This window comes from Sabethes cyaneus, chromosome 2 (assembly GCF_943734655.1).
Source record: "Sabethes cyaneus chromosome 2, idSabCyanKW18_F2, whole genome shotgun sequence".
NCBI classification, from domain to species: domain Eukaryota; kingdom Metazoa; phylum Arthropoda; class Insecta; order Diptera; family Culicidae; genus Sabethes; species Sabethes cyaneus.
The window spans coordinates 238,873,832-238,884,613 of NC_071354.1; the positions used below are offsets into that span (position 1 = coordinate 238,873,832).

Consider the following 10,782-nt stretch of genomic DNA (forward strand, 5'->3'; position numbering starts at 1 on the left):
ACGTATACTCAGCTGAAAGCATAATCAGCTAAATTGCTCGCATCACGTGACGATCTGCATTTTACATTTATTTTTAACACTCCGTATAACGTGTTAACATTTACAAAGCTGTTATATGCATGCCGAAATTAACTATTTCGAAAAAAAACCATATCGAGATTTCGTCCACGAATATCGATACCAGTTATATCGATACATTATCGCCCAATGCTGACCTCGCCAAATATTGAAGGATGTGCTTTTGTCCAGAGCTGCCATACAAATAGATTAATTTCTATTGTTTAGATATTTGCAACCCCTTTCCGTACTTCTTAAATTGTGTTACTATTTACACATATTTTTATACTTATGATATTCAATGGATTTATATAATACATATTTTTGAATGTAAAAGGTTAAAAGACGTTTTTTTATGTATTTTTAGTTGCTAAAGCATCAGTAACAATTGCACATATAAACCAAAAAATATTTGGCCATCTTTCCTTGTTCTCTTTGCGGTGATTGACGATGCGGGTTACCGCCGCAACAGGATGAAAATTTATGTAAATAACCGCAATATTTGCAACCCCATTCCGTACTTCTTAAATTTTGTTACTATTTACACATATTTTTATACTTATGATATTCAATGAATTTATATAATACATATTTTTGAATGTAAAAGGCTAAAAGACGTTTTTTTTTATGTAGTTTTAGTTGCTAAAGCATCAGTAACAATTGCGCATATAAACCAAAATATATTTGGCCACCTTGCCTTGTTCTCGTTGCGGTGATTGACGATGCGGGTTACCGCCGCAACAGGATGAAAATTTATGTAAATAACCGCAATATTTAACTTTTTGGTTCACTGAAACAAGAATCATAATAATTGTTACCATATTAGAGGGTAAAATTAAGAGGACACACCAGTGAATTTTTGCAGAAAAGAATTCTGTTTAGCTTAAGCAGTGTTCTGGTCAAAATTACTATGCGTTACTTTCGGCGTTACCCCGATACATGACCATGAAAGGTGGTTAAACTATCTGAGAACATATTACTTGTACAAGAATCATGGTAAATTTGAATAGCTTTTTCATGGTACTTACAAAAAGCATGCATTTTCATGCTTGTTTTTGTTTCAGAGTTAGAATTTGACAGCTCGATATTTATTTCCTGTCGAGTACCGTGTACCCCCGCTGGAATGACCTTCTTTAATGTGAACATTTTTAATCTGAACCCCGTTGGTATGAATGCGTTCACATTAAAAACTGATCAAGCGTCATACACAATTGACGGTTAAGTTGACCGGACAAATTGAAAATAAGCAAAAAAACTTAATACGTTTCCTCTTGCTCAGCAGCTTAGGCAATACAGTGGACCCCCGTTCGTTTGAACGATTCCTCATGCAAACTAACGGGGTTAGTTTTTAATTTGAACAAATAGCAACCCTAAATATGCTGAAGCTTGTATGAACTGGCCGCCCTGCTCTTTGTTATTGTTTTGGTGGTTTCTCATTTAGTTGGTAGTTGCAAGCAGCGAATATGTTATTCTCCGATCGGATTTCTATAGTAATCGTTGGGAAACGAAATGTGAAACTGATTAAACTAGGATATACACGCTAGATCAGTAGAAACAAATCGTGTTTTTGTGCATTGTCTGCGAAGGCAAATGATACCATGTGGAGAATGACATTTGAACCATTTTTAATTTGCACGTCGTGCAAACCAGCGGGGTTAAAATTAAAAAAGTGTTCAGATTAAAAATAGTCAAACGAACGGGGGTCCACGGTAATATTTTTTGAAGGTTCCCAGGTAACCAAAAAGCAATAGTATAAGCAGTAAATCAGTCGTTTATTAGTATCCCTTGCGTTTTATACTGCAGGTTGCTGTTTAACAGCCTTTTGACTGCATAACTGTTGTAAATTGGCATCCACAATTTAAATTCTTGTCGGTAACTAGCTACAAATAAGCATTGTCAGCACTATAAGAGGGCTACTGTGTTACCTGACTCACTGCGAATATGCGTTATGTTCGCGGGATCGTGTTGGTTCGAAAGGTTTCGAAAAATATCCCCCTTGTATCGAAAATATCGTTAATTTTGATCACTAAAAATAACGTACTTAAGCGTTATATTTCATGTGCCAGTAGTATGCAATATTATCAATTTCCCACCTTTTTGTACGCGATGAATTATAACGTGCGCGGGGGCAAATATCGTTTATTTTGTCAAGTAAATCAATAGCTTCCGTGCTAGACAAGCATAATGTATACTTATAACTTACATACAGCCAAGCAGATTCTTTCTGCGACGATTCCAAGCTATCAAAAAAGTGAGCAGCGCGTTTTGTTACCAAAAAAACGGGCAATAATTGTATTGTGAAACTAAATTGTTATTTATGCAACTTTTTACAAATTAAATGCAATAACAAAAGCACAACTTATAAAAAATCGTTTGTTATCTATATTAACTGCATATGCGTTATAAACGAATAAAGCGTATGGTTACGTTTTATTTCAATAATACGCATCCCAGTAAACCATTTGGTTTGTATATCTCGATTGCAACTGAGAAACACGACATCATATCTGAACGAAAAAGTTATATTTCACGTCAGATAAGAGCATATATGTACCAAAGTGGAGGCAATATACGTGCGAAAATTTTGACGATTATTATTAATTATATCTTGCATTTTATACAGCGGTTTTTATAACACGCAACTTAATACTCTTGAATATATGATTGAGATATAACTAAATATTGCAATCGTCTATACTGCTTTATAATTCACAGTAATGAGTTGTATATGAGGACACGCATGACTGCAAAACAACTTATTGTTCACTTTGTTTTGACATACTCTAATCATTATGCAATTCCAATGTTAAATTGACATGAAAACGATTTAATGTGAACTTTCTATTACGATCTTGTGTTATCTGGGATATTCGCAGTGAGTAAGGTAAAACAGTAGCAGTAAAATAGCCGCATATTTTGCGAAAATAGCATTTAAGTAGCATTTAGGGCAACTGAAATGCTTATTGGTTTGCATTTAAATTGCATTGGAAATGCTTATTGGTTACCTGGGTTGTACCCACTAACCGCCATTGTGCACACGAAAAGGTGGATGATTGTTTACTGGTTGGTTTGAAGCGATCAAGGCTGCAACTGTGCTACAGTAACATTTTTATGTGCTGTATATTTCGCTTTGAAGTTGATTAAAAATAATTTAAATGAATTCTCTAAGTGTACTTCCTGCACAGAGAACAGACTACTAGGTAATTGACAAAAAGTGTGTAAAAGATTTTTATATAATCTACGAGTAATCCTTCAATAGAGCAACCATCGAGCAGTAAGTGGCAAACTAAATCTTGATGTCGCTGCCAATCTGAACGAGCTGTTTTTCATATTAGCGGGGGTTGAGTGTATCGCACTTTGGATGGTACAATTTTCCTTGCAATTGACAATACCTTTATCAATATTTCTTTGTGCTGGAGTTACATAGCAGCGACATCAAGATTTAGTTTGCCACTTACTGCTCGAGGGGTGCTCTATTGAAGGATTACTCGTAGATTACATAAAAACCTTTTACACACTTTTTGTCAATTACCTGGTAGTCTGTTCTCTGTGCTTTAACGTCAATTGTGTGTGACACTTGATCGGTTTTTAATGTGAACGCATTCATACCACCGGGGTACATATTAAAAATGTTCAGATTAAAGAAGGTCATACCAACGGGGGTACTTTCTTCGAGCCTATTAATCTGTTTTCTGTGTACAGAGTTTAATGTAATTTTTTTTCGAATATCATAGTTCTCGTTTCAGTGTGTATTAGAAAGTGTCGATTTGAATGAATGTTTTTTTGTATGCAACATCATTTTTTGATAATCCCTAAATTTCAAAATCATGTGATCTTATTACAGCGGTACTTTGCTTATTTTGTTTTCCGTGCAATAACAAAACAAGCGTGTCAGAATAGAATTTTATTTCGATAATTTAAGACGTGGAAATGTTTCTAAAACTTTAAATCATTGGTGCAGTTTTCGATTTCGTTAGCAATGAAAACGTTTTCGGAGAAAAAGGCCCCTTCCGTGCCTCACAAGAAACTATCAGCAAAGGAACGTTTCGAGCGGAAGGAGCTAAGCAAAAAGAAAAGGCAAAACCGTCTGCTCGAGCGGGTAAAACGTGAATTTGAGCAAGTGGAACGTGAAAAGGCGGAAGCCAGTGCTGTAATCAGCGTGCCGACCATAGCGGAGGGCGAGGCAGCTTCCACGCTCAGTATCGCCGTCCCGGGGTCGATACTGGACAATGCACAGTCGCAAGAACTGCGTACCTATCTGGCGGGGCAGATCGCTCGGGCGGCCTGTATTTTTCAGGTAGATGAAATCATCGTCTTCGACGATCGTGGCTGCATCAATCAGGCAACGGACAAAATGGGTACGGTTGGTGGGTATCAGCTGTAGTAAACCTACTGGTTTTATGTGGAATTTATCTTGACAAATTTCGTTTCAGATACGGCACAAGGAAGCACCTCCGCTAGGCGCTGTTGCGTGCAATTGGCTCGTATCCTGCAGTACCTGGAATGTCCGCAGTATCTGCGGAAATTTTTCTTTCCCATGCACAACGACCTAAAGTATTGCGGCTTGATCAGTCCACTGGATTCGCAGCATCATTTGCGACAGGCCAGTGAGTTTGAGTTCCGCGAAGGAGTCGTTACGAACAAACCCACAAAGAAAGAACGCTCCGCGTTCGTTAATGTCGGTTTGCTAAATGATGTGCTCGTAGATGGGCAGTTGGAACCGGGGCTTAGGGTTACCGTTAAAATGCCTTCGGGAGTGGATCTTAAATCGAAGAAGATTCGTGGCAAAGTGGTTTCTCCAACGCTGCCCCGACAGGAGACCGGTATCTACTGGGGTTACAATGTTCGGATAGCGAATTCTCTTTCCGAAGTCTTTACCAAAAGTTCGTACAAGGGCGGGTACGATTTGACGGTAGGAACTTCCGACACCGGAAGAAATGTTCGTGAAATTGAGCCGAACAGTTTGAAGTTTCAACATGCGCTGGTGGTTTTCGGTGGAGTTCTTGGGCTGGAACCGGCGTTGGAAAATGATGTTAAGCTGAATGTGGATAATGTGGAGCTGCTGTTTGATCACTACGTTAATACTGTTCCCCGGCAGGGATCGAGAACTGTCCGAACCGAGGAGGCAATTTTGATTTCGTTGGCTGCCCTAGGAGAAAAACTGGAACCAACAAACCATCCGAAGGAATTTAAACATTTCGATGCCATTCCGCAAAGTCAAGATACCGGAATACAACAGTATGCATTCAATGAGAAGAAGAAATCAAAAAAGCATAGCAAGGAAGTGTCGGAAACCTCCATCGAAGCTGCTTCAACCTCAGATGATATGTCTCGCTTTGACTAAAGGTAATCAAACTTGTTGCTATTTACTCTGCATATTTATTTGGTAATGAAAGAATGGTCCATTAAGTAGCGCCTGGATCTGGTTTTTTACTCATCCGCTTCGAGATTGGCGATTTCACGTCGAATTTGTATGACGACCTCCGCCAGGGACTGGGGATGAACGCCCGCTTCCAACAGCTTCACACAAATATCTAACGTTTCCGGATTGAGACCGGTGTTGAGCAGTTGCGATATGTTTTGAATGTTGGCACGCACGGTCTGGGACTGCTGCAGACGCATGTAGAGATTCGAGTTTTGATTGTTTTCACCGTTCGGTTGGGTCATGCTGTTAATGTGCATCTGAAAAAAAGAAAGAGAGACAGGAAATTAGAAGATGCTTGCAAGATGCCACCTATTGCATCAATGAATGTTGGTAATGTACTTACAATTTTAGTGCTTTTCTTTACAAAATTGTTAAAATTTCGATTTTGTGAAAGAATTTAAACTTTTCAAAAAATTGGAGCACCAAACAAAACAATGCACACTTAAATATGAATTGAAAAAACTGCAAAATTATTGTTCTGCTGACAGTCCGTTCTTCTCGTTTTTTGACAGCGGCACACAAAGCGTGTTGCGGGCAGAGTTGCCAGATTAACTAACGATTGGTTGAAGGTAAACTGTGTTTCTCGTCTTTGAGAGTTTCAATACAGATATTTTATGATTGTGGGCAATACTTGATGATAAAAGCTATTTTCCAGTCAACGATTTAAATGATTTTAATTGGGAAATATTTGAGATGAAAAATCGAATACCTATTGTACAATTTAAAAAAAAACACAAACTGCGATTTTACTTCTTAACTGCAACGTAGGTATATTTACAAATCATTATACTTTCTCTACACTCCTGGTTTTTCTATCAACGGCACCCACTTTACTGTTGGTTTGATAGCAAAGTTATAACGATCTGTTTTATCCAGCATTTCCATCTGAAAAAGAAAATTCAATCCTTAAATTTTACTGCTCACCAAGGGGCGACGGCACAAGCCAACCTAACACCTGAATCACAACCTACCTGTTGTCTGACGTACTTAACGAGCAGCTCCAGGTGCTCGTAGTCATCGCATCGCCCGGAGAAAAACCTTCGCCACAGGGCACCGGCCAGCGCCTTGTCGTCCCCATTGATGCCCTCGTCGTAAGCCAGCAGCGTGGCCTGAAATTGTTCCGACAGAAGCTGAATTTGGGGCCGTACCGACGATGGGTTGTGCGCCACCAGCTGCTTCGCACGGGTCGTCACATCATTCCACATCGTTTCCACTATGCAGTTGCGCATGAATCGACCGGCAGCGTCCTTTTCCGGGCCCTCGGCCATCGCACGTACCAGTAGCATCCACACGTGCAGTTCGGTTATTAGGAACCAGGTGTTGAAGGTATTGGGCATATTGAAGTAGGTGAAAAATTCGTTGTAGTCTATGCAATCCGCTACCGATTCGTACAGATAACAGCTGGACATTCGCAGTCGGAGACGAGTGTCGTCCAGCCAGTTCTTTCTTTTGAATAGGCGCTTGAAGAACCCTTCTTTCGGTTCCTCGGATACAACGGTTTGATTCGTTCCATTCACAGATGGATATGCTTTGGCGGTTTCTGTGGACAACAGTGCTAGCTGAAACTGGGTAGGATTGCTAAGCGCCTTTAGTAAACGAGGATCTTGTCTGGTCGAAAGCTGACATGCCTGGCTGAATGAAAATCGACTAGTACCATTGCGAAGCAATGTATGAATTAACTCGTTGGCAACCTGAAATGGGTTACAATTATGAATTTATTTTGGATTATTAAAGGGACACTTACCGTAATGGTCCTCCCGGTTAAAAAACTAGACATGATCACTATTCACAATCCAGGCAAAGAGCAAAACTAAACAACACTCTTTTTCTTGTTATGTAAATCTGTCTGACGTTTGATGTGTGCCTGCTGAAAGCTGAATGCAGAGATGCCAGATTTTTTTTCGAAAATTGTCCACAACTGCTCGAAAAGTGAAAAAAGCTTACTCAAAACTCGAATCACAGAAAACAGACCTCAAAGCTAAGGATGCTCAAGCTTTCCAATTTTTTTTTGTCTGAAATTCCAAAATACGTCGTTTTTACATTGGAATTACCTCATAATTTTATTAGTTTTGTCTAAAGGTATTTTAATGATAAACACTCAGTTACCATATTCAAGAACTTGTTTCCATTGTGCTCGTCGTCAATTCATTGAGCGTCTCGACATCTGCAAATTGGCTTCAGCCTGATCGAGGCATCTAGCACGTTAGACCACTATTCCTGACGCCGGTAGAACTCTTGAAAATATATTTGGTTTTAGGCACAATGATTTGCAGCTCTATCCTCCAAGCCTCAATTTTCAATCTGGCATAGATTGCTTCCATCGTCCAGTTTCCAGTTTCTAGTATCGACGCTAAGGTCGTCTACGAAAGCTAGCAGCAGCTACCTTTGCTGGAGATCGTTCTTCTCGTTTTCAGTTCATCCCTATGTCGAACTTTCGACATTTCTGGAGGATTTGTCGGAGAGAAAATTTGATGGGTAGTAGCACGGGCCCCCCTAAAGCTCGCCTGATACTGCCCTACGAATTCTCTTGCTATTGAGGAAAGACGATGCAACAAAATCTGGAAGAGCACCTTGTAGGCGGCATTGACCAATGCAATGCCGCGGTAATTACAACAATCTAGCCGGTCGCCCATTTTGTAGATGGGACGGACTACACCTTCCATCTACTCCTCCGGTAGTTTGTCCTCTTCCCAAATCCTACAAATTATCCAATGAAGAGCCGTTGCTGGACGTTCTTGGCCATTTTTGAAGAGTTCTGCGAGAGGTCAATTTTTTCCGGCGGCTGTATTATTCTTCAGCTGACGAATTTCTCGTCGGATCTCTTCGAGATCGGGAGTTGGGTCGCTGTTGTCGTTTGTAGCCACTCCCAGGTTACCTTCCGTTGCGTCTTCTTCTGCTACATCGCCATTGAGGTGTTCATCGAAGAACTGCTTCCACCTGCCAACCACCCCGCACTCGTTTGTGATTAGATCCCCTTCTTCGTCCCTACACAGGTCAGGTTTAGGTGTGTAGCCCGAGTTTGGTTTACTTTCTCGCAAAACTTGCGCGTGTCATTAGCCCGGAATAGTTGTTTCAGCTCCTCACGATCTCTGTCCTCCTGCTATAGCTTTTTCGGCGCAACTCATGGCGGCCCAGCGTATCATATTCCATCCGTTTTCGAGGGTCGAAGCATCTAGCTCCACAGAGGAAGGCAGAGCTTCATCCAGTACAAGCGCGTAGTTTTCGGCAACTCGCGGGTTATCTAATTGCCGAATGTTTAATCGAAGGCGACTTTGTCGCGAGGTGTAAACCGTCGATAGTCTTGAGTACACATGTACTACAACTAGGTAATGCTCCGAGTCGAAATCCGCACTCCTTAGGGAGCGTACCCTGGTGATGTTCGAGAAAAACCGGCCCTCGCTGAGAATATGGTCGATTTGGTTCGGGATTCGTTGGTCAGGTAATCTCCAACTGGCTTTGTGGATATCTTTGTGGTGAAAGAAAGTGGTTCTGATCACCAAGTCTCAGGAAACTGCAAAGTTGATGCATTGCTGGCCGTTATCGTTCGTGTCGATGCTATGTTCTTGTGAGGCTATGGGGCCCGATCACCGGTCTATACATTGCTTCCCTGCCGACCTGGGCATTCATATCCCAGATGACGATCGTGATATCCTATGGCGAACAGCTATCGTATGTTGCCTCCAGCTGCGCGCAGAATGCTTCTTTTCCATCGTTGGGTCTACTTTCGTGTGGACAGTGCACGTTTATAATGATGTAGCTGAAGAAACGGCCTTTTATCTTCAACATGCACATCCTTTCGTTGATCACTTTCCAGTCATTGCGCGACCTTCCATTTTACCCATCACTAGGAAGCCCGTTCCCAGCTCGTTGGTTGCTTCACTACACTGGTAAAATTGGGCTTTACCGCCACTAATCCTCCGCACCTTCTCGCCTTTGCGACAATTCTCTTGTAGTGCCACGATGCCAAACTTTCAGGTTTCTAGCTGAGCGAGTAGCACCCTGTCACCACCCACGAAATTTGGCGATCTGCAGTTCCAGGTTTAAGTTACCCCATTTACTTACACTCTTATGTGTGTACACTCAAGTCTTTTTTTACACGGTTTGTTTTTTTCGATTACTCAAGAACGGTGCAACTTAGGGACCGTTTAAAAACTACGTGACGAATGTCGTGCCTCTTCCAAATGTATTGAGAAATAAATGGATGGTCCCTAAGTAACCCCGTTCCTAATAATCGAAAAACCAAACCGTGTAAAAAAAGTACTTGAGTGTATGTCCACCGGTCCGGCAGAACAAAGGGATGAAATCAGAGATCTCCACTGCTGACGGTTGCCCACCATGGCTTTTACCTGTCACCAAGACAGGTTCTCGTCTACAGCCCGGATGTCGTTGGCTAAGCTCCGTGGCCATGAGCCTCTGGGTCTGCCTCTTCTACGCTGTCCTTGTGGATTCCAGTCGAGTGCTTCTCTGCAAACCTCGTTCGCTCCTTTCCTCAAGGTGTGTCCGATCCACTTCCACCTACGTTCATGAATTTCTGTGGCTATCGGCCGTTGATGACACCGACGATGGAGTTCCTCATTGGATATCCAGTTATCAGGCCACCAGGCACGAATGATGTATCGCAAGCACCGGTTAATGAATGCCTGAAGTTTTTGCGTTGCCTCCTCTGAGACGCACCACGTTTCGCAGGCTCACAGCAGTACGGATTTAACGTTTAAATTAAAGATTCGGGTTTTCGTACGTAGAGTGATCTGGTTTGAGCGCCAAATGTTTCGCAGACCTGCGAAGGCACCCCTGGCCTTCCTGATCCGTGTGGCTATATCATTCTTGGTACCACCATCGGGCGTTGTCTGGCTACCAAGATATTGAAAGGCGTCTACCTGCTCAACTTGTTGTCCCGCTACTGTGAAGTTGGTGGAATTGCCAGTGTTCACTACCATAGACTTAGTTTTCGCTACATTGATTGTGAGACCTACTGCCTGGGGGCTCTCGGAGAGGTCATCTAACTTGCTCTTCATATCGTTTCAGCGTTGTGCGAGGAAGACAATGTCGTCGGCTAGGTCGAGGTCGTTTAGCTGCTCCATCGTTAGAGGATTCCAAGGTAATGCTCGATTTGGTCTACTGTCAATTGCTCCAACTAATATCTCATCCATAACGATGAGAAACAGAAGCGGTGATAAACTGCAGCCCTGTCTCACGCCAACAGTAACCCTTATGGGGTCGGACAAGACGCCGTCGTGCAAAACCTTGCACGAGAACGCCTCGTACTGAGCCTCGATGAGATGGACTAGCTTATCCGGAAC

At 41.9% G+C, this 10,782-nt stretch overlaps 2 protein-coding genes across 2 annotated transcripts; one reads left to right on the top strand and one right to left on the bottom strand.

The window, feature by feature from the left end:
• The first annotated feature begins 3,969 nt into the window (after window positions 1–3,969).
• LOC128735008 (putative methyltransferase C9orf114) lies at window positions 3,970–5,413 on the top strand. The gene is made up of 2 exons (XM_053829459.1): window positions 3,970–4,424; window positions 4,491–5,413. Exons 1-2 carry the CDS (start codon window positions 4,037–4,039, stop codon window positions 5,399–5,401), a joined length of 1,299 nt encoding a protein of 432 aa, XP_053685434.1. The 5' UTR covers window positions 3,970–4,036; the 3' UTR covers window positions 5,402–5,413.
• Window positions 5,414–6,237: 824 nt separating this feature from the next.
• On the bottom strand, window positions 6,238–7,339 carry LOC128737486 (ubiquinol-cytochrome-c reductase complex assembly factor 1). The gene is made up of 3 exons (XM_053832128.1): window positions 7,227–7,339; window positions 6,454–7,173; window positions 6,238–6,367 (listed from the first exon to the last, which is right to left on the bottom strand). Exons 1-3 carry the CDS (start codon window positions 7,257–7,259, stop codon window positions 6,278–6,280), a joined length of 843 nt encoding a protein of 280 aa, XP_053688103.1. The 5' UTR covers window positions 7,260–7,339; the 3' UTR covers window positions 6,238–6,277.
• Window positions 7,340–10,782: the final 3,443 nt, after the last annotated feature.

What these genes read in the sequence shown, in the direction of transcription:
- LOC128735008 (XM_053829459.1), top strand. Translation starts at nt 4,037, where the DNA reads ATGAAAACGTTTTCGGAGAAAAAGGCCCCTTCCGTGCCTCACAAGAAA. An exon ending in GGACAAAATGGGTACGGTTG is followed by an intron (nt 4,425 to 4,490) that starts GTGGGTATCAGC and finishes ATTTCGTTTCAG; the next exon opens with ATACGGCACAAGGAAGCACC.
- LOC128737486 (XM_053832128.1), bottom strand. Translation starts at nt 7,259, where the DNA reads ATGTCTAGTTTTTTAACCGGGAGGACCATTACG. An exon ending in TAACCGGGAGGACCATTACG is followed by an intron (nt 7,174 to 7,226) that starts GTAAGTGTCCCT and finishes AACCCATTTCAG; the next exon opens with GTTGCCAACGAGTTAATTCA. An exon ending in TTAAGTACGTCAGACAACAG is followed by an intron (nt 6,368 to 6,453) that starts GTAGGTTGTGAT and finishes TTTCTTTTTCAG; the next exon opens with ATGGAAATGCTGGATAAAAC.